This window comes from Macrotis lagotis, chromosome 7 (assembly GCF_037893015.1).
Source record: "Macrotis lagotis isolate mMagLag1 chromosome 7, bilby.v1.9.chrom.fasta, whole genome shotgun sequence".
In the NCBI taxonomy this organism is placed as follows: domain Eukaryota; kingdom Metazoa; phylum Chordata; class Mammalia; order Peramelemorphia; family Peramelidae; genus Macrotis; species Macrotis lagotis.
This window is the reverse complement of record NC_133664.1, coordinates 212,283,788-212,307,723: the sequence shown is the minus strand read 5'-3', so window position 1 is coordinate 212,307,723 and position 23,936 is coordinate 212,283,788. Positions and strand designations below refer to the sequence as shown.

At 35.0% G+C, this 23,936-nt stretch overlaps 2 protein-coding genes across 6 annotated transcripts in view; one reads left to right on the top strand and one right to left on the bottom strand.

The window, feature by feature from the left end:
- Positions 1 to 23,668, bottom strand: part of PKP2 (plakophilin 2) — a 107,029-nt gene extending 83,361 nt beyond the window's left edge. Inside the window, exon 1 of one of the 2 annotated variants that reach the window (XM_074194747.1) lies at positions 23,324 to 23,668. In XM_074194747.1, coding sequence (XP_074050848.1) covers positions 23,324 to 23,546 — 223 coding nt within the window. In that variant the 5' untranslated portion in view covers positions 23,547 to 23,668. The remainder of the gene's footprint in view (positions 1 to 23,323) is intronic. The other variant, XM_074194746.1, reaches the window with a different exon arrangement.
- Positions 1 to 23,936, top strand: part of CNTN1 (contactin 1) — a 363,209-nt gene that overhangs the window by 1,851 nt on the left and 337,422 nt on the right. The window contains exon 1 of one of the 4 annotated variants that reach the window (XM_074194744.1): positions 18,667 to 20,031. The exons of 1 other annotated variant lie outside the window; for it this stretch is intronic. The gene's annotated coding sequence lies outside the window, so the exon portion shown is untranslated. 2 more of the 4 variants (XM_074194742.1, XM_074194741.1) reach the window with 2 other exon arrangements.

The following is a 23,936-nucleotide window of genomic DNA, read 5'->3' as shown; positions in this document are numbered from 1 at the left end:
ATTTCCTGATTGAGTTGAATACATCAACCTCTTTGAATGAATGAATGAACAAATGAATGAATGAATGAATGAATGAAATATTTCTTAAATGATTACTGGGGGACGCAAAGAAAAAAGCAAGACAGCTCTGCTTTCAATCAGCTCATATACTAATGAATGAGATGGTACATCCAAAGTTCCCATTTTTTCTGAAATTAGGATGTGAGCTGAGGGAGGTATTTGGGAGTTGAACAGTGCAGTGGTTGTGAGGGGGGCAAGTTGGATGTGCTGCTTTCTCCCATTCCACTTTCTTGGCTGGTCTTTCTCAAGGTGATTTTTCTACTGTATAAGGCCACATTTCTTCCCAAGTTAATCACCTCTAGTAGCTTGTTATTACCTCTAGAATCAAATATAAACTCCTCTGTTTAAGATATGTGTGTGTATGTATTTGGTGTGACAATGAGGTTAAGTGACTTGCCCAAAGTCACACACAGCATCAAGTCGTCCTAACTGGAGTTATTTACTGTACCACCTAGCTGCCCCTCTCTGTTTGATATTTAAAGCTCTTTGCAACCTGGCCTCTTCCTACCCTCCCTTCTTATTTTCCTCTAAACACTCTACAAGACAGGTGTTTGGAGGAAAACAAGAAAGGGGGGGGGGTGTTTAGAGGAAAATAAAATGGAAAAGTTGGAAAAGTCCAAGTATGGTATGGCTAGATATCACAGTGGATAGAGCACAACCAACAAATATTATGCCAACCATTCAAAAGTCCTTTCTGAAGCCTGAGACAAAAGATTTATTCTCTCTCTTTAATAAATAGCCAATTAATATGGGGAGGAAGGGAAAGGAGATTCAGTTTTTTCCCCTTTATTATTTCTTTATTCAAAGTTAGGTCTTTCAAGTATGTTTTTGACTTTGCCCCTGACTGGGTATAAGATCCTTTTATATAGGTTGCCCAAGGTGGGAGTGGTCTGGCTTTAGATGAGTCTCTCTTTGTCCATATTTTACATAAAGGAGGCAAGAAAAAACTTTGCTGCGGAGTGGAAGAGGGAGGAGGTGAAGAGGAGTGAGTGAGCCTTACTCTCATCAAAACTGACTCAGAGAAGGAATAACATAAACATTCAATTGGGTATAGAAATCTATCTTATTCTAGAGGAAAGTGAGAGGGGAAAGGGATGGAGAAAGTAGGGGAGATGATATAAGAGAGAAGATTCTGGAAGAGGGTAGTCAGATTTAAAACACTTCTGAGGATGAACATGATGAAAAGAGAGGGAACAGTATAAATGGGGCTGGGAAACAGGATGGAGGGAAATATAAGTATCAGTAATAACTGTGGAAAAATATTGAAACAATTTTCTCTCATAAAGATCTCATTTCTCAAACATAGAGAATTGAGTCAAATTTATATAAATAAGAGTCATTCCCCAATTGATAAATGATTAAAAGATATGAACAATTTTCAGATAAGGTTATCAAAACTATCTATTGAAATCATTTTTAAGGGTTTTTTTTTTTTGCAAGGCAAATGGGGTTAAGTGGCTTGCTCAAGGCCACACAGTTAGGTAATTATTAAGTGTCTGAGACCGGATTTGAACCCAGGTACTCCTGACTCCAGGTCCGGTGCTTTATCCACTGCGCCACCTAGCCTCCCCTATTGAAATCATTTTTTAAAATGTCCTAACTCACTATTGATAGGAGAAATGTGGGTAGGATTCTGAGGTAGTACTTTATAACTACTGGATTCATCAATAGGACAGAAAGAGAAAATGACAAATGTTCCAGGGAATGTAGGGAAAATAAGACATTATTGCATGGTTGGAGGAGTTGTGAAATGATTCAACAATTCTGTAGAGCAACGGGTTATAAAACCATGTCTACCCCTTGACCTAGCAGTGCCAGTACGAAGTCTATATTCCAGAAGCAAAGAAAAACAAGGACTTATATGTATATGAATATTTATAGCATCTCTTTTCTGGTGGCAAGGAACTAGAGACTGAGGGAATGTCCATCGACTGGAGAATGGCTGAATAAATTGTGGTATGTGAGTATGATGAAATGCTATTCTGTTATAAGAAATGATGAACAGGATATTCTCAATAAAAAACTTACATGAGCAGAAACAATGTGAAATTTACTATATATATAAAGTAGCAGCAATATTGTATGAACACCTGGGAATGACTTCCCTTTTCTCAGCATTGTTCTGACCCAAGACAACTCTGAAGGACTTATGATAAAGAATACTATCCATCCCAAGGACATAACTGATGGTGTCTGAATACAGACTAAAGCAAACTTTTTTTTATTTTACTGTATTTTTCTTGAGGATTATCTTTTCTTGGAGGGGAGGGTATTTATGATTACTTTTATAATACGACTATTGTGGTGCTTTTTTTTTATGGCTCTACTTTTCCAATAACTTGCTTTCTCCATAAGGGAGATAGGGGTAGGAGAAAGGGAGAGAATTTGGGGATCGAGGTTTTAAAACTGAATGCTGAAACTGTTTTTTGCATGTAACTGAGTTAAAATAAAATAAAATAAAGATAAAAAACGAAGAAAAGAAAAATAAACCTTTTGAGGACTCTGCCAAGAATCTTGCTGGCAATGACTTAGTTTTGTGTGAACAGTAGACCTCCTGCCTTTTAAATCTTTGCTAGAACAGAATTAGCACCAGGCATTTTGCCACACAAGAAGGATCTAATAGCATTCAAAATCTCTTCTTCAGTTGCAAGTTTAACTAGAAAGGGATTAACTTCAATCTGAGCTATACAGTCAATGGCTTCAGCATAGGTTAATGAACATCTATTGAGAACATTATGAAAGCGTTCTTCCCATCTCTCTAGGATCCTGTCCTCATCACTACTCCATAGTTTCTGCTTCCACTGCCTTCATAGGCCATTGGAACAAATTGTTCTCATTCATCCATTCCACCCAGGGAAGTCTTCACATGCTTGGGATAGGACTCACCAACAGGTTTGAGACCTGTTGATTACCTTCAACCTGGTTTTACCCCATCTACTAAGATGCTGCACATGCCTGGAGCCACAGGTAAGAGTTGTGTTGCAGGCAGACATCAAAGATGGAACTTTGCAAAGGGGTCAGCGCCCTCCCTAATTACCCTATACAAGTCAAAAGCAAAGCAAACTTCCAGATCTTAAAGACTTAAAGGAGGGAGGACACTAAAGATAGCAGACAGAGCATCCCCAGGCCCAAACTGAAAGAGGAACAACGCTGTAATTGAGCTAAAAAAGGGAGTCCCAGACCACGCAGAGGAATGCAATCTTTTACAGGATGCAGTAACAGCGGCCAACTGGCAGCTCTGTCACTTACACACAGTTTGAGATCACAGGGATGGACCTATGCCTAGGATTGCATTTCCAGGATGAAATGACAAGAGCACTAGACTATGTACTAAGCAAGGAGCAAGTAGTTGTGTGGTTAGAACAAAGAGTGGAATGAAATTTTATTCCAAACTCATAACCCAGTAAAGATTAGATCAAAAAACCATGTGAGTAATCCCAAACCAAATCTGGAGTTCTTTCACTCTGAACCAGCAAAGCTTTCTAAATGGTTAAAAGTGCTTGAATCCAGCAGTCTACTAGAATTCCAACAAAGAGTAAGCATACAAGTACATTTCTTAAAACCAAATCAAAGTTGGAATCTTGCAGATTTTAGATGGAAATAGTGAGAAGTAGTGAACAAACTTTGCACTCAATCAAATCATTTAGAAAGCACTGATAGTTTGTAGATTGCCTGAGTTGTCCTTGAGATCTCGGAATAACATAATACTCAATACCCCAAGAAAGCAGAAGCAAGACAAGCCTAGATTTTCCCTCCAGTAGTACACAGATGGGGAGGCTAGGTGGTGCAGTGAATAGAGCACCGGCCTTGGAGTCAGGAGTAGCTGGGTTCAAATCCGACCTCAGACACTTGATAATTACCTAGCCATGTGGCCTTGGGCAAGCCACTTAACCCCATTGCCTTGAAAAATCTAAAAAAAAAAACTCCAGTAGTACACAGAGTCTATCTCAAATATAAAGCTTGAAGTCAGGAAGTGGCTAGAAAAATGAGCACACAAAAAAAGAATCCCACCATAAAGAGTTAAGGACATTAAAAATTCAAGTAGAAAAGAATGACTCCAATGCCTCAAAATAAACAAAACTTGGGCATAAATCAACTAGAATTCTTTGAATAAAAACAAGAACTTTAAAAATTTTTATTTTTTCCAATTACATGAAAAAATAATTTTAAATATTTGTTTTTTTAATTTTGAATTCCAAATTCTCTTCCTCTCTCTGCTCTCCTTACTGAGAAGGCAAGCAGTTTTACATAGGTGTCATATATATATATATATATATATATATATATATATATATCACACAGTTGATCATTCTTGCAATATTGCTGAATTGTTCTCTTGGTTCTGCTCCCACTCAATCACAATCAAATGTCACAACTTGTTTAGTAATTCACCATGTAACGACCAATCTCCTCAATTTCCAGTTCTTTGTCACCTCTTAAGGAGCTACTGTAATTAACTTTATAATATATAGATCCTTTTTTCATTTTTAAAAAAAATCTCTTTGGGACACAGACTTTTGAGATACAGAAAATACAGGTACAGTTTTATAGCCCTTTGGACATAGTTCCAAATGGCTCTCCATAATTGTTGGATCAGTTTACAGCTCCACCAGCAGTACATTAGTGTTCCAATTAGATAAAATGGGATTTTTTTAAAAACAGAACTAAACAGGATTTTAGAGATCTAAAGTAAAAATATGAGGAAAACAAATGAGAACTATAGACTAAAGAAGCTAATTAACAGAATCAAATAAGGGATTCAAAATGTTACCTCTTTCTTTGGCAAAAAAACTATGAAAATTAGAATATAGTAAAAATGGAAGTTTATTCAATCAAGAAAAAATTATTTGAAAAAATTAAGAAAAGGTCCTACTAGATTCCTTTTATGATATGGTTTTTTTATATCTTAACCAGAGGGAGTCAAAATAGAGAATATTGATGCAAATTTTTTTGCAAGGCAATGGGCTTAAGTGACTTGTCCAAGGTCACACTGCTTTATAATTATTAAGTATCTAAGGGTGGATTTGAATTTAAGTCCTCCTGACTCCCTGGCAGGTGCTCTATCCACTGTGCCACCTAGCTGCCCTGATGCAAAAATTTTGAGTAAAATTTTAGCAAGGGTACTATAGTAACATTTCACAAAGATTACACATTGTGACCAGTTTGCAGGACTGATTTAATACTACAAAAACTATAATTAACCATATTGGTATCAAAATAACAAAAAATCATATGATTATATCAATTATCTACTGATAAATATTGCTATCTATTCTATCTAAAATATAATAACCATTCCTGTTTAAAAAATAGAAAACAGAAGAGAAATAAAAGGATCTTTCCTTGATATGATAAGCATTATGTAGCTAAAAAACACAGTTAGCAACCTAGTCTGTAATAGGTATTAAATGGGAAACCTTTCTAGTAATATTAGAGATCACCATTACTTTTAGTATAGCAGAGAAATACTAGATAGTGATAAGAAAGAGTGAAGAATTAAATAAAGGTAAAAAGGAAAGAATATTGATTTTTGAGATAGAGAAGCCTAATGATTCAACTAAAAATTAACTGAAACAACTACTTTAGCCAAGTCTCAAGATATAAAGAAACCTGCATAAATCATTGATATTGCTATACATTACTTCAAAATTTATCAGGATGAGATAGAAAAATTCCATTTAAAATAATTTCAAAGAATAAAATATTTCAAAATACACACAGGAATTATATGAATACAATTGCAAACTCTACTTACCCCACAAATTGAAGAAAGATTCATTACTATGGTTAGACTGAGCCAACATAATGAAAATTTTAAAATTATGTACATATCCAATCAAACTATCAAAAAAGTACTTTATGGAATTAGATAAAATAACAAAATTAATCTGGATAAATAAAAGGTTTAAAAATTCAAAGAAAATAATTTTTAAAAATGAGAAAGATGGGGGCGGCTAGGTGGCACAGTGGATAGAGCACTGGCCCTGGAGTCAGGAGTACCTGAGTTCAAATCTGGCCTCAGAAACTTAATAATTACCTAGCTGTGTGGCCTTGGGCAAGCCACTTAACCCCATTTGCCTTGCAAAATCCTAAAAAAAAAATAAAAAAATAAAATAAAATAGAAAATGAAAAAGATCAAATCTTACACTAAATCATAAAGCAATAATCTACAAAGTAATTATGGAGTAGTTAGGAAATAAAAAGTTTGATCAGTGAAACAGATTAGTTACACAAATACAGAAGCAATCAACTTTTTTTACTTTGTTGTTCTCATTGTTCAATCAATCATATCAAGGTTGTCCTACTCTTTGTGACCTCATTTGGGGCTTTTTTGGAAAAGATCCTAGAGTGGTTTGCCATTTCCATCTCCACTGGATTAAGGCAAACAAATTAAATGACTTGCTAAGAATTATACAGGCAGTGAATATCTGAGGCCACATTTGAATTCAGGCCTTCTTGATCAGGATCAGCACTCTAGCCATTAGGCTACTTAGCTACCTTGATTTTCATATTTTAATAATAACCGAATATTTAGTAAACTTTGAAATCCCAAATACTGGGGCAAGACCTCCCTATCTTATTTGAAAAAGGATTTCTGGGTCACATGTCCAACAAGATGTAGAGCTAGACATTTTCTCTGATCTCATGATCTTACATCAAAGATAAAGCAATTTCAATTGTTTCCTTTGTATAACATACCAAGCAATGACAAAACAACAACAACAACAACAACAACTCCATGACCTAATATCTAACTCATTCTAATTTAACACCATGTTCTTCATGATCCAACTGATAGCAAGGCTACACTAGCCCACCTAATCTAAAGAATTGCAACAAAAATTCAAGATCACACCCCGGTCCACTCCCTTGTATCCCCTTTGCTTCTTTTCAGAGACAGGAATATTCAATTTCAAACTGCAGAAATTTTTGAAGCTGTAGTGGCCAACATTGCAGTAGCATTCTATGCTACAGTGGACTTCTGCAGGAGAACAGAGGAAGTGAAAGAATGGGGCAGGGTATATTCTGGGGATTGGAAGAATTCAACTCTACACTGAGCGGGGCAGAAATTTAGGCTGGTGAACTGAGTTACACAGCATGGGAAAAGGCTGAAATATTTTGAGATTCAGCCCACTGGGAAACTACCATCTGAGAAGATGAAGTCAGAAAATGAGCAAAATGAGAACATAAGGGGGAAAAAAAAAGATAAATAACCAAGGATCTCAGGAAGAAAAAAAAAACACAAAACCTAAAAGTTCTTAAGTATAAGCAGATATCAAACATGAAGGAAAATATTAACTACAGAAGGAAATATGCCCTATAGACTTAGTAAATGAGGTCAGGTATTTATAAATAAATACTGCAAAACACAGGAAAACCTTTCAACACTTGAGGCAGAAGACCATTTTTGCAGAGAACTTGGAACCACAACACATAATCCTGAGTAGTTTAGAAGAGATAAGAATTATTAGAGTAAAATTTATGGTTTGTATGGTAGAAATAATCAAAGCTGCAAAGTCTCAATAAAGAAACAAAAGAGAGGACAAATGATTGGGAATGTATACGCAAGTGAAGTAAAATCTGGGAGAGGAGAAACAAAATGCTACATTAAAGAAAAAAGAAATCAAGCTCTCTCTACAAACCAAACATTTATTTCAAGAAAAGGGGACATGTAGGGACAACTTAAGAAGTATAATATCCCAGAAGAACATAGTGAAAAAATTAAATATCACAGTGCAAGAAATAATAAAACTTTTCAGAATTTCTGTACTCCCAAAACACAATTCCAATGGGAAAAAACTTCAGATTGACTCCGGTGGAAACTGTTGGAAAACTGAAAAACAGTCTGACAGAAGCCAAGTATAGGTGATCATCTCATACTATAATCCAAGATAAGCACTAAATATACATTGTTGACTTCATAAACAAAATAGAGGAGCAAGGAAGAAATTACCAGTCCAATTTATGGTTAGGAGAAGAGTTCGTTACCAAACAAAAAATAGAGAGGGTCACAGAAAGTAAAATGAACAATCTGATTATGTAAAATTTAAAAAGGTTTTGCACAAAATCAATATAGCTAAATAAAGAAAAAGTAGATGGTGAAAATATTTGCAATAAATTTCTTTGACAAAAGTCTCTTTTTAAAAAGTTAAATAGGGAACTGATTATAAGAGGCATTTCCCTATTGATAAATTATCAAAATATATGAACTAACACTTTTCAGAAGAATTCAATCAATTGACATATGAAAAAATATTCCAAAACACTAAATAACTAAAAAATTAAAATCAAAACAACTCTAATCTTTGTCTTCTACTTCATCAGATTGACAACACTGACAAAAAAAATGGTCGACATTGGTGGGGCTGTAGGAAACAAGGTATATTAGTATACTATTTATTGTTGGTTAGGTCACTCTAGAAAACAACTTGGAATGTCCCCAAAAGGTCATTAAATTGTGCATAACCTTCAAACCAGTGAGAACAATAACAAGTTTATTCCCTAAAAATAGCAAAGAAAGAAGAAAAGGATCCAAATCTACAAATATTTTTAGTGGCATTTTTTTTGCAGTGGCAAAGAAATTGGAAACAGTTTACCAATTGTGTAATGACTGCATTAGTTATGACATTTGAATGTGATGAAATATTTTTGTGTTATAAAAAATGATGAGGAGGATGATTTCAGAGAAAACTTAAGTTCATTTACTTCACATAGTGAAGTAAAAAGGACTAGGAGACCAATTTATACAATAGCAATACTCCTGTAAAGAAAAATAACTCTTTTAAAAAACTTAAGAATCAACCACAATTCCAGAAAACTTGTGAAGAAACATGCTACTCACCTCCTGACACAGATGATAGACTCAAGTTGTGGATTAAGAGTTTTTTTGGACAAGGCTAAGGGGGGAATTTGCTTTACTTGACTATGCATGTTTGTAATAAGACTTTTCCTTGTCTTTCATTCTCTTTGTATGACAGAAGGGGAGGTTGGAAAAAGAGAAAGTGGATTTTCATGGACTAAAAAAGAGAAAGATTTAAACAAAAAAGAAATTAAGGTGCAGGAAGCAAGCTCCTTTTATTTATATTAAAATTTTTATTAGGTACTTGAGAAATATTAACAAATATGAAAACTGCAATATACAAAAAAAGATATTTAATACAAAGCAGTAAATTTCTGTTAAGCTTCTTTTATTTTTCAAATTAACACTACAGTAACAAAAATAGATTTGCTTTTGTGTCCTTTTCTGAATTTCTCATTTTGTGTATTTGTAGTATTTCTTTTCTTTATTTTTTAACCCTTCACTATCCAGCAAGTCACCTATCTCCTCTCTCTTCCAGAAGTCTACCTTTGTTGAAAAAAAATATATAGCTAAGCAAAAGAAATAAATTCATACACTCTTCTCTTTATGAATCAGAGTAAGAACACAAATAGTGCCTTTACAAATTCACAAAAAAAGGGGTGGCTAGGTGGCGCAGTGGATAAAGTACTGGCCCTAGAGTCAGGAGTACCTGGGTTCAAATCCAGTCTCAGACACTTAATAATTACCTAGCTGTGTGGCCTTGGGCAAGTCACTTAACCCCATTTGCCTTGCAAAAAAATCTAAAAATAAATAAATAAATAAAATATAAATAAAAAACAGATTCACAAAAAGTGAATCTTTGAACACAATTATAAAATACTCTTCACACAAATGCAGATTTAAATGGAGAAATGTTAAGTGCTCATGGATAAGCTGAGCCATATAATAAAAATGACAGTTCTATCTAAGTTGATTTACTTATTCAATGCAATATTTATCAAACTGTCAAATAATTATTTTATAGAGATAGAAAAAATAATAACAAAATCAGAAGAATATAAAGCCCAAAATATCAAAGGAACTAAGGGAAAAAATATGAAGGAAAGTGACCTAGAAGTACCAGATTTCAAACTATATTACAAAGCAGTAATCATCCAAATAATCTGGTACTGTCTAAGAATAAGAGTGGTGGGTCAGTAGACTAGATTAGGCATATAGAACACAGGAGAATTAAATGTTTATAAATGCAAAGATCCAAGCTTTGGGGTTAAGAACTCACCATTTGACTCAAATTACTAGGAAAACTAGAAAGTAACTTGGAAGAAACTAGAGACCATCATCTTAAACTATATCCCAAGTTAAGGTCTAAATGGAAAAATAATTTAGATATAAAGGGTGATTTCATAAGTAATTTATATATTCAATGTGATCCCAATTAAATTAGCAAAAATTATTTTACTGAATTAGAAAATACATTTAAAAATTCATTTGGAAGAACAAAAAAGTAAAAAATATCAAAACAACTAATTTAAAAATGTGAAACATCAAAACTATCTGGTACTGCTAAGAAATTGAAAGGAGATTAATAGAAGAGAGTAGACATACAAATTACAGCAGGAAATATATATAGTAATGTTTTGTAGTAATAAAAATATCGAGAGAGAATCCTTTGAGCAAAAAGGGAAAAAAGTTTATTTACTTTTCTCCAGAGAAGGGCACATTTTCTAAGTCTCAAAGAGGTAGTGAAGATGAAGGAGCTGCCCCAAATTGACAGTCAAGCAAGATTATATGACCTAATGCAATTCCCTCCCCCACCATCCTCTCTCTCTGTCGACTCATTGGTTAGAATTCAGAGTTACATTTTACTTGTGAAAATCTACCCCAGAAGAAAGAAAAAAAAAGAAAGAAAGAAAATCTACCCCAGCAACAAAGAAAAGAATGAAGGGTTTTCATAAAATATTACCTCACCATCCAGATGATGAGAATAACCTTCAGAATTACATCTATCTTAACAAAGTAATGTCTAAGTCTAGTAAAAATAACTTTATCACAAAATTCTGAGCTTGTCTTGGATCACAAGGTCTTTCTAGGTACAGTCTGCCATCCTCCCAGTTAGTAAAAATATCCTTATCAAGAAACAGATAGAGTTACAAGTCTCATTTGGAATGCAAGGTCTTTCTTCTAAGAATATTCTAGGAATATTGGTTTGTTTTTCTTAATATTTCTTAACCCTGAGAGGACTTCTCTAGGAATATTTTACTAAGAAGATTTTATTGGAAATATTCCACTCAGTAACATTGTATTTGAGAAGGGTTAAACTAAGTTTCTAAAGATAAGAATTCATTATTTGGTAAAAAATTATTACAAAAACTGGAAAGCAGTCTGGCAAAAATTGGGGATAAAGCAATATCTTACACTAGTTACTAAGATAAGCTCAAATTGGATATATGATCTAGTTATCAAAAAGATATTACAAGAAGATTTGAAAAATATAGAATGTGTTACATATCAGATATAAATAGACCAACAATTTATGAACAAACAAGATAAAGAGAGTAGTGTGAAGTATAAAACAGATAATTTTGATTACATTAAACTAAAAATATTTTGTACAAATAAACAACTGTAACCAAGACCAGAAGGAAAGCAGAAGATTGGGAAAAAATTTTAGACATATTTTAGACACATTTAGACACATTTTCAGATAAAGGTCTCATATCACAAATATATAAATAACTTCGTCAAATCTATTAGAATGTCAGTCATTTCCCAATTGATAAATGATCAAAGGACATAAACAAGTAAATTATATAATAAAGAAAACAAAACAATTTATAGTCATATAAAAATGTTCTAAATCACTACTAGAAAAATGCAAAAACTGATTTTTGGACACAAGTGTAAAACTTTACATTCTAATTAAATATCATCTTGACTCAAAGTTCTACCAGGTCAAAAATCTTTATTGCATGCTGATTCTGTCAATTAAGGCTAGATGACCACTTGTAAGGTAAGCTATAGTGTAAAGAAAATTCTTTTTCAGTTATGGGTTGGAATTAGACTAAATACCCACTGATCCTTTCAGTCTTGAGATTCAGTGCTTGAATGAACCTGATACATATATATGTGTGTGTGTGTATATAATATATATATATATATATATATATATATATATATATACAGCTACACCAAGTAAAATTCATTAGATGAATGTATCTTGAAAATGTTTACTTTTAAGAAATGAAAATAAATAGAAAGCTTTCTTGACTGAGGAAATTACCATAATTCTGTAGATTGCTGAAAGATACTATAGATGTTAATAGCACAAGTCATCCAGAAAGAAGAACTAGTGGTTCAAAAAAAGAATATATAAGTTCCAAAGGGCACATAATTAAAAATTAAATGAGGAAAAGAAATACCTTTAACAATTAATAATAAGGGGAGGGGCGGCTAGGTAGCATAGTGGATAAAGCACCAGCCTTGGAGTCAGGAGTACCTGGGTTCAAATACATCTCAGACACTTAAATAATTACCTAGCTGTGTGGCCTTGGGCAAGCCACTCAAACCCATTTGCCTTGCAAAAACTTAAAAAAGAAGAATAAGGGGAAAATTCTTTTTTTTATTTTAATTTTTCAATGCAGTGGGATTGAGTAACATGCTCAAGGTCACATAGCTAAGTAATTATTAAGTGTCTAGAGTCCAGGTCCTCCTGACTTCAGGACCAGTTGTGCCACCAAGCTGCCCAGGGGAAAATTCTTAACTAAAAAAAAAAGAATAAAGTTGTCCATAGAAAATAAATAATCTGTTTATAAAATTTTAAAATCAAAATTAATGCTGTTAGATTTCTTTCATATGAATGACATCCCAGTTATATTAAGAACTGATACACATACATATGCTTTAAATAGGTAGACAGATAAATAGATGAGGTATTATGTAGGTAAATAATCAAAGGATCTGAACATTCATATAAAAAATGCTTCAAATCACTAGCAATTAGAGAAAACAAATTAAAATGACCTTGAATTTCCATCTCAAACCTACTAGATGACAAAAAGAGAAAATACCACTGTTGGAAGTAATGTTGGACCATAGCCATGATGATTTATACACTATTAAGTGAATCAGTGAATTTTTTCCCTTTCTTTGTAACCCCTAGTACATAATAAACACTTAATGCTTGTTACATGACTGAACTTATCTAACTATTCTGGAAAGCAACTTGGAACTATTTTGTCACTTTGAGATTTTATACATACACACACACACACACACACACACACACACACACACACACACACACAAATTTTGATCCAGCAATATTGTTATGGAGGCTTCACTAGTTTCCCATGAAGAACTCACCATTTTGACCCCAGAGCGTAGGCGTAAAAAGAAAACACAGATTTATTAAAAAGTCATTACAACACAAAAGAAAGAAAGGCATGGTTTTGGGTCCAGCAGTTTAGGCAGTAAAAGAAAGGAAGAAATTCCAGTTTCTCCATAAATACTCCCCTAATGATCCATGGGAGGGATGACATTTTGGGAGTGATTTGAATCTTGTATTGGAGAATTTGCCTTTTGGGAATGGTCCAGGGTCTTATATTGAAAATGAGAGAGATTGCTGTAGGAGGTGTGACTGTAGGTTTAATGTAACATATTATTGCATAATCTAACTTGACCCACTGGTGAGTGCATGGCCAGGGTCAAAGTAAAGGTCAAGTGCAGCAAAAAATACAAAATTTGTTTCCAATTTCAATATTGTTCTATACCCACAATTCCCTACATCAATATCACATACTTCAAATAGATCAAAGATAGAAGGAAGTAACCTATAAGGTACAAAATTATTTATAACAGTACTTTTTATGGTGGCAAAGAACTTAAAGCAAAGTAGATATCTATCATTAGAGAATGGCTGAACAAATTATGGCATGTGAATAATAAGAATGACAAACAAAACATGAGTGTCAAATATGACATAATGAAAAAGCCTGGGGTTATTTGTGTGAACTGATGCATAGCAAAATGAGTATAGAAAGAACAATTTGTACAATGACCCCTGTACTGTAAAGGAAAATATCATTGAAAAACCATAGAACTGATCAATGCAGTAACTAACTATAACATCAAAAAGATTAGTAATGAATTCTTATTTTTTGGTAAAGAGGTGATATGCCACAGATGCAGAACAATACATATGTTTTAAAACACAGTAAATGTACTGAATTGTTTTGCATGACAATACTTATTTATTACAAAAGAGGGCTTCTCTTAGGCAAGGAGATAGAAGTTAGTTATCAGCAATGAAAAAAGGAAAGGAACATCAATAAAACATTAAAAAACAAAAAGAAGAAAGCAGTGTGAATTTCAGAAATATACCCATTAGAAAACTTTTGTTAATATCATTTTAAAGTTTAATACAGGGGAAAGAGATTGTACTTGTGATTTCAAAGGAATAGAGAAAGACGTCAAACTCACTCACTGCCTGCAAAATTCCCAAGTGCACCTAGAACTAGATTTGGGAAATGTATAATAAAATAAATAAAAATATAATAAAACAATGTTAATTCTGGAGTTTTTGGTCACTATGAGGCCTGTAAGGATGTTTCTATTTGAGTTTGACACCACTGGGCTACCAAGTTGCAGAGAAGGGGAAAGTAAAAACCTATGATTTGTTTTGTTAAGGAAAATAAAATCAGATCCCAGAAAACTGCCCTTGCTACCCACCCCCCCCAACTCCCTCCCAAAAGTAAGGAAGAATAGAAAAAAAGAGTAAAGTAAATAGTTTTATCCATTTGAGGCTATTTCCTGTATTATATCTGACTCATCTGATAATACTCTTGTATAAGCAAACTTTATTCTTTAGGACCTTTGGAATTTCAGCAAGGTTATATATTACTTTTGAATGATCTCTCCTTGCAATAAAAAGGAATCCTGGTCAATTCTGGTGTGTAATGTTTGTCATTTTAATTACCATTGATTCATGTTCTATCTTCCTTCACATTTAGAACATATAAACTCACTATAGTGAAAAATTCGTAGGTAAACATTTTTTTTAATCTCCTTACCGTGTTGAATTTCTCAGACTAAAAGCAAATGGTTTGTGACCCATTTTAGACAGGAAAGAAGGATATTTAACTCTCCTGGCATTCTAAGCTAACTGTAGACTCCTTGTTTGTTCTTAGGGCAATAATGGTCATTATACATTACCTCTCCCTCTGCCCCATCCTGGCCTCAGACCTTTCTTTGCTAGGACTGGATTATATCCAGCAATCCCTTCCTTTCCCACAAGTTCTCCTATTTTCTCCCCTACTAGTCACCCTTGGCACTCCAAACTACTTCACACAAAGAATTAACAATGAAAATCCTACAGTCTATATAACATCTACTAATTGTCTTTTCATAAAAAGACCAGGTTTCCACATCAAGACAACTTCTGAATTAAAAGCCCCTAGATACTGTTTATTATGTATGTCTTATAAATAATAAGTAAAACTAAATCTACTAAAAAACAGCCTGCAGGAAGAGGTAGGTATAAAAAAACAGGAGAGGGTTTTTTTTTCAGCAAAAATAGTAAAATGAGTTTTTCCTTTAACTTGAAAAAATGATCCCTTTTTTTATATTATCAACTTCCTTGGGAGTTTTAATAAAGTGAGGAAAAACATTTTAACAATTAGAACTATTCACAAGTATAATGAACTGCTTTAGAAAAGAGTACCTTTTCTCTGATAATTAAAAGGTCTTAAAGCAGAGGTTAGACTGCATTTGCCAGTGAAGTAAGTCCCTTTCAACTTTAAGATCTGGCAGTACTGTGATTCTTTGAAGTGAAATGGTGCCTGAATTTCTACCCAGGTCCATTAGCTTCAAAGAGGTATATATTTAAGAAGTCCTAGAGTTCTTGAGTTACTTTATTTATCAAATTCACCTATCTATGCTGTTCAGTAAAAATATAGTTAACTAAGAAAAACACTGGAAAGAGCTTCAAAAGTTGATAGATGACTTAAATATTTATCTTATATTCTGTTTTCAGTAGATTATCTGTTGCCTGCAAGTCACTGGTATGCCAACAATGCAAGACTGCTCAAACATTTTAATTCCTTTCAAACAAAACTTCCAGAGCACTTAAGCAGGAATCCTGCTGAGTTTTTCTTCCCAGAAGTATACAAGTTGATAAGGGATTCTTCCCAAACCACTACTCTTCCCTTAGGAGATACAGAGAAAAGATAATAATTATATCTCCCAATAATGCAGTGTTTTAAAGCACTTTTCTCCTCCACAATAACTTTATAATCAGTGCAAGTATTATTACATCCACTTTATAGGGTCAGGGAAATGAGTCTCAGACAGGTGAAGTGTCTTGAACGCAGATCTCCAGACATTGTAATAATTAATAAATAACAGCAATCCTTAGTGGGGACTTAAACACATTGCTTCATTTTTGAAAAATCTGATTTGCAGTTCTAAGTATACTAGTGAAAGGATTTCAATATGTTGTGGACTATGTTTACAGTACTTCAACACTTTGCTTTTTTTTTAATTTTTTTTTTTAGGTTTTTTTTGCAAGGCAAATGGGGTTAAGTGGCTTGCCCAAGGCCACACAGCTAGGTTAATTATTAAGTGTCTGAGACTGGATTTGAACCCAGGTAGTCTTGACTCCAAGGCCGCTGCTTTATCCACTATGCCACCTAGCCGCCCTGGATAGAAATATTTTATCCTAGTTAATGCACTCCTCAATAAGTCAAATTTATGAAAATTCCCCTCAGGTAAGATTTGAAGATTGCCTGTTCTACTTGCAACTTTCCATCTATTTATTCTGTTTACTTGAGGCATTGAGACTTCACTGTAGCTTGTAGGACTTAATACAAAAGAAACATCACTATGTTAAAGTTAAATTTTTGGATATTGAAAAATGAGCATTTCTATAAAATAATATTTAAAAGTAAGAAGCATTATGGCATCAGAAAAAAATAGCCTTAGAACCAGGAGGACCTGGGTTCAAATCTCACCTCTGACACACACACACATACACACACACATACACACACACACACACACATATGTGTGTGTGTGTATATATATATATATATATATGTATATATATGTCAATGTTAATCTGGGCATGATATCACTTAATTGTTCAGTATTTTATAATAATGTTTGTACTTCATTTTCAAAGAAGACACATTAGGGAGGTGATGTCATGACAAGCACATGAATTGGATTGGGAGGGGCGGTCTCTGCTAAGTCACCAGCCTCACTTTCTCCTCCAGAGCCAACTGGGTCCAGTGGTCAGATATGAATTGAGACGACCCTGGATGCTGGGCAATCAGGGTTAAGTAACTTGTCCAAGGTCACACAACTAGTAAGTTTCAGAGGTTGGATTTGAACTCCTGTTCTCCTGATTCCAAGGCCAGTGCTCTATTCACTTTGCCCTCTAGGTAAATCTCTAAAAAAATAAATTGTAGATAAGATGCTGAACCATAATACTTCTGAGTGATCTCTTTCCAAAAGAAATAAGGAATCCCCAGTCAATTCTGGGGTTTAAAATTTATCTTCCTTACCAATTGATTCATTCACAGTCTATCATCCTTTCCCATTTAGAACCTTATAGTGAATTGAATTTCTCAGACTATTTTAGAGAGGAAACACCAATAAATTATCCAAACTCTAGCATACATCTTAAAAAACTAATAGTTTAAAGAGAGAGAGAGACAACATATGTACTAGACACAGACATGGTAAATTGAGGAGTTGTCTCAGGGTAAAGGTACTAACATTAAGGACTAGTTAAGACTTCTTGCAGAAAGTGAGACTTAAATTGACCCCTGAAGGAAGTCAGATTAGAAAGAAGAAATTTCCAGAGTTGAGAGACAAGCAATGGGTGAAAACACTTGGATTCATGAGATGGAATGTTTTATATGATAAACTGAAAGAAGGTGATTGTCACTGAATCACAGAGAACTTGAAAAAGAGTAAGATAGGAAAATGACAGGTTATGGATGACCTTGATAGAGCTTCAGCACATGGAAACATGAAACCCATAAAAGACAGTAAACAAAACAAGGCAGTTTTATTAAGAAGACATACTACAGAATAGAGAAGTCAGGGAGGAAAGAAAGAGGTCAAGTCCACTGAGACTCTATGTGAAACAGGGCATATAAACCATTAAAATCTAATGAGTTTTTATAGAATTCTTATCTGGATTGAGCAAGACTAGGCATTAGGGAAAGGGACCTGGAGAGAAGGGTTGATCCATACAAGTGAGGGTTGGGGAAGGACTCCTGGGGAACTGACAGTTGATAGTTAAACTCCCTATTGCTGGCAAAGGAATGCTCTTTTGTTTTTAGGAGAGCTGAGCTTCTTCATTTTGCAAGGTGAGGATGTTACTGAAGTCCTTATACTTTCACAGCTTATTAGAAAACTTTCTATTTTACATTTATTGATTCCCTATCATTTCCTCTATTGCTGTTCTACATTTTTTCTCTCTCTCCTGTCCTTCACATTTAAAGCAAATAACTTGGTTATTTTCTTCATTGAGAAGAAAGGAGCAGGGCAGCTAGGTGGCAGTGGATAGAACACCAGCCTCGGAATCAGAAAGATCTGAGTTCAAATGCAGCCTCAGACTTAATAATTGCCTAGCTGTGTGACTGTGGGCAAGTCACTTAACCCCATTGCCTTAAATAAATTAAAAAATTTTTAAAAAAAAGAAAGAAAAGGAACTCCATCACTTCTCAAAACTTCTTAATATCATCAGATAGTCTTTTTCTCCTTTTTTCTTATCTGGGAAGAAGAGGTATTTTTAGCTCTTTCCAGGATTAATCTTTTTATTTGCATCAGTTCAATTAGATTCAACAGAAATTTAATAAACATTTACTAGCTAACCATATACTACAGGCCTGGTATACAAATGGCCCTAGCCCTCAAGGATCTTTCACTTTCTGCCCATCTCCCCTAGGACCTTGTTGGAGTAGTCAACCACTTCTTACCTTGCATCTTCTCTTTCTCTACTGCCTTCTTCCCATCTTCAAGTGGAAGACATGATCTTTGGGACCCCAGCCCAGGAAAAAGACTCAATCAGTAGTCATGTGACATCTAGACCCTTAGACAAATCACATCACTCTCTGAAAATTTCCCAGGCATCACAAAGACCTTCTCGGTAAAAGGGATTGGCTGGACTAGATTGATGCTTCTAATACAAATAACAGTTCAGATTGGTAGCACATGAAAATTCTCTATTAAAGATTGCTCAGACTTAATTCTTTGGACTCCAAGAATAGGGCCTGGGAACTTTGAAGAAGAAAAGACTTAAAAAATTCAGGATGGTAGAAAGGAATGAGTTTGAAGGAATGAATTTGAAGTTAACAGGCCCAAGTTTAAATCCCACATTGGGAAAGTCATTTAACTTCTCTTGTCCTCAGTTTCCCCATCTATAAAATTGACAGGCTTGGATAGATGATCTCTAAGGTCATTTCTAGTTTCATAATTTTGTTCCATGACTCTTAATCCAGATTTTTTTTTCCTTTCTCTCAATATGTCAAGGGAACATACTCTGGGAACAGAGTACTATAATTTAAAAAGTTACCAAGGAAGTTAGTGAATAAGGAAGGCACTTGAACTACACTTGTAGTACACTTTTTTCATTTTATTAATGAGGTAACTAGAGCTCGGAAAGGATAAAATCATATATTACATAATCAACAAACTCTTGTTAGAGTGACAGGCACTAAGTTATGAAGCTATAAAAAGAAATACAGGATAGATAAGAAATAAATACAAAGGAATGAGACAGGGTTGTACATGAACTGTAGAATCATCAATGATTTCTTGGTGGATATAGTCATTGAAATGAGTTTTGAAGGGGTTCTAAGAGCTAGAAGTTTAGGTGAAGAGAATTTTAAACATGGGAGATAGTCTATGTAAACATGAAAGATGAAGTGTCATGTGTTAGGAACGGCAAATAAGCCAGCTTGTCTGGAGTGTGGAGAGTATGGAGAAGGAATGCATAATCATACCAGAAAGATAGACTGGAGTCAAATGTGAAGAGCGTTGAATGCCAGAAGAACATGTATTTTATCTAGTACAATAGGGAAGTGACATGGTATCTGAAGCATATCAACTAAATAGCTGTGTGGGAAGATGAACTGGCATGGGAAGAGACTGGAATAGTCCAGGTGAGAGGTGATAAGAGTTTGAGCTGGGGCAATTGTGGTGTGAGTGGAGAAAAAACAAGGATGTGAATGATATTGTGAAGAGAAAATTGACAAGAATTAGAAACGGATTGGATGGTTGCTACAAGAAGGTAAGTCCACAGTGACTACTGGTTTTTGAACTGGGATGATTAGAAGAATGACATCTACTGAAATTAAGAGGAGGAAGTGTTGGAAGTAACAAATTTGGTTTTAGGCATAATAGCTAATAATTTATTTTTATAATAATTTATTAACACTGAATTTCACAATTTTTATATAACTCTAAATTTTGCAAAACATTTGACATATTATCACATTGGATCCTCAATGGAAAATATAAAGTAGATGCTATTATTATCCTCATTTATAGATGACAAAACTAAGACTGACAGAGATAAAGTGACTTGCAAAGGGTCACACAGCTAGTAAGGGCTTCCTGACTCACTGGGCTACCTGCCATTTTGAGTTTGGAATGTATATGGGCTAAGAGAAAACATTTAGCACTTAATAAACATTTATTTAGTACTTACTATGCTATGTGTCAGATACTCAGCTAGGTTCTAGGGATACAAAGGTTATTTGTAGGATTAGAACTCTGAGAGGAGATAAGGCCTGGATATGGGAATCTACTTAGAGAGGATAATTTATGGAATTGATGTGGGCACTGAAAAAAAGAGAGCCCAGTAAGAATGAAAAAATAGGAAATAGTAAAGACTATATCCCACTGTAATTCCAACAGTGATGGGAGGGAAGAGCACAAGACTAAACAGTGATTGGGAAATACAAGGAGAAACTACTGTAAATCGTTTTTCCAGCCTAGGTCATAATGGAATTAAGAGGCTAAAAAAGAATTTTTATTTCCCTGAATTAGTGAGAGTCAAAGGCCCTTGGATGCCAGAGAGGGTTACATCTAGGAAAACTTTTTTCCAGTTTTTGCAAGCTAATGGGTTAAGTAACTTGGCCAGGGTCACAACTAGGTAATTATTAAGTATGTGAGGTCAAATTTGAACTCAGTCCTCCTGACTCCAGGGCTGGTGTTCTATCCACTGTGCCACTTGGTTGCCCCCGGAATTTAAAATTTTAAAAATCAAATGTTAAAAGTTGTTTTTATATGTAATTGCAAAAATTAAATATAAAAAATAAAAAGAAATATAAAATGCTGAGAATAATAGAAGAAACAATAACTTTAATAACCTAATCTATGAATTAAATATGACACAACAGACATCCCACAAGAAAATACAGGACAAGATGGATTTACAACTAAATTCGACTGAATATTCAAAGAAAAACTAATTGCAACGTAACATAATGTTTGCAAAAAAAAAGAGGAAAAGGAACCCTGCAAAATTCTTTCTGTGATGAGAAAAATATCAGTGGCATTATATTTTGTCATAAGGTTAGATTTATATCATGAATAAAAGTTTTTGTATATTTATCTGTAAACAATTTTGTCAACAAAAAGATAACAAAACAATGAATTGGATATGTTACTAAGAAAGTAGAAAATTAAATAATTAAATAATCAATTCTAAAAATAAAAGAAGAAACTAACAAAACTGAAAGCATAAAACCCCATTGAATTAACTTATACTAGGAATTGTGCTCATGTAAATATGCTATATCATACTTCTGTTTTGTATTCATTTACTAGGGAATCTGTTAGGACATACTAGGTTAGCAATACCTATCTTTTGGATGCAACTGGCAAATGTAAATATTTTATCTCCCATTTGTATTAGGAATTAAAATTTAACTAAGTTATAGAGATTCAAGGTTCTTAATGTTAGATCTTACTCAACAGGAACTAAATAAATGGGACTAGTTGACCCTCTGGGGTTGTTTTTTTTTATTTAAATTGTTAGCATTATTTAAATTGTTGCACTTTATAAATAGTCACCACATTCCTGTCCTCAATGGTATCCAATTTCCTACTGTCAGTTACACTGCTCCTTGAATTAAATTCATAAGATCATATAGGATGTCTAGTTGGAAGGGCCTTTGGAACACTTAGTCAACCCTTTCTCTCCATATATACAAGAAAATTGCTATCCCAGTCCTCTTAATTTACTTGAACAAGGTTATATAACTTTGGCAGTTGTGTGGCTAAGTGACTAAGTATTTAGACCTCTGACTTCAAATCTATTCAGGAGGCTGTCTTTGAAACAGGTAAGAATGTAATTTACCTTAATGATCTGGGAAAAATTAGTGGATCTGAAAGTTTAGCAGCTCTCTAATTACCTGACTATGCATATTTCTGTAGTTTTGTTTTTATATTTGCTTGCAAACCTTGATTTCTTTCTTTCTCCACCTTAGCTGGTCACATTTCACTTTTCCTCCCTTTTCCTCAGCACTTTGTTTTCTATACTGGAGTTATATTTAGGGCACACTTCAGTGCAATCAATTAGGCTGAAGAAATTAATTCTGCCCTAGGACACCATATTTGGGAGGGAGAAAGGAAGTAGCCAAGGGGCAGTTGGCTGAAATCATTTTTCTTTTCATGAAGTAGTGGGCTTTTATCTTTAATCATAGCTCTCTAACTGAATCTTGGATAAATGGGAAGAATAATAGAATGACCTGAAATAAATAAAATGTCATAAAATGCCAGAGACATTAAAGTGAGAATTTATGGAGGTCAGGAACTCTGAAGATTTTTTGGAAGAAAAGAGAAGCACTACACTAAAGTGGAAAATGTGGATTTTGAAATGAGAGAATGTGGACTCAGATTCTAATTAAGTCACTACCTGTGACCTTGGACAAGTCAGAACCTATAGGGGACTCAATTTCTTCAAATTCAAGGGGTTTGGACTAGATGATCTCTTAGGTTCCTTTCAGATCCTAAAAGACAGATAAAAATTATTTTTAAAAACCAACAAAAGCTTGGTTCAGGGAGGGTAGCCGGTATTCGCGTATACTTGGCCTTTTATTTTAAAAATATAACAGCATAAGTATATCATGAAACCCAACGACATTATTTTTAGTTGGGGTTTGTTTTTTTTTAAGAAGCTACAAATGAGTTGGGGAGTTGCAGGAGAGCCGAGGCAGGTGCAGGCAGTTACACAAGAAAAGCAATAGGCAACAGGTCTAATTACGAACAAAAGTCCTCCCCAGGTTTTCTGCGGCTCTTCCCAACCCCGAAAAGCCACAGGTAATCGGGGTGGGGCAGCCCACGGGAAGCACAGGAAAGGTCTGGGGAAGGAGAAGAAAAGGTCCAGAAAGAAGAGCGCTTTGGCGGGATCCGCCCGAGATTCCGGGAAGGGCTGGGCTCACTCACCGTTCGTCACGAAATTCTTGCCTTTCCTGGCCAACGTTTGTTGGACCTGCTCCTGGATTCTGAGGTTTTTAGCAGACTGGTCAGTGTGGCTACTGCTCCCAGTCAGTTTCAGCCTGGCCTCGGAAGGCAGAGCCAGACTGGAGCTGTCCAGCTGTGGGAGGATCTGCTGGCCCAAGACTGTTCGGATGTAGCCACACTCGGACGGCACACTGGGGGCTGCCATGGTCCCAAAGCGGTGAGGGTGGCGCGGAGACGGCCAGTCTCTGAGCGCGGCTGTTCCTGGGCCGCGGGACCGACAGAACAGACGGTGCGAGGCAGCCCTGGGCTGTAGCGCCCACAGCGGCCGGCGGGTCTCCGCCCCGAGACACGCCCCCGCGGCCTGGGGCCTCTCCTGCCGGCCCCTCCTGCAGCCTGAAATACACCCAGAGCGGCACACCGACACAGTCACAGACAGGCACACTCACACTCTCTCCCCCTCCCCCTCGCTTCCTGCTCCCACCGCTCTCTCCCCCTCCTACCCTCACCCCACGCCCAAGAATGTGATTTCCGTTTGATTCTGGAAAAAACACCCAGCAGGCAGGTGAATTCTGGAGAGCCACTTTGCACCTGCACC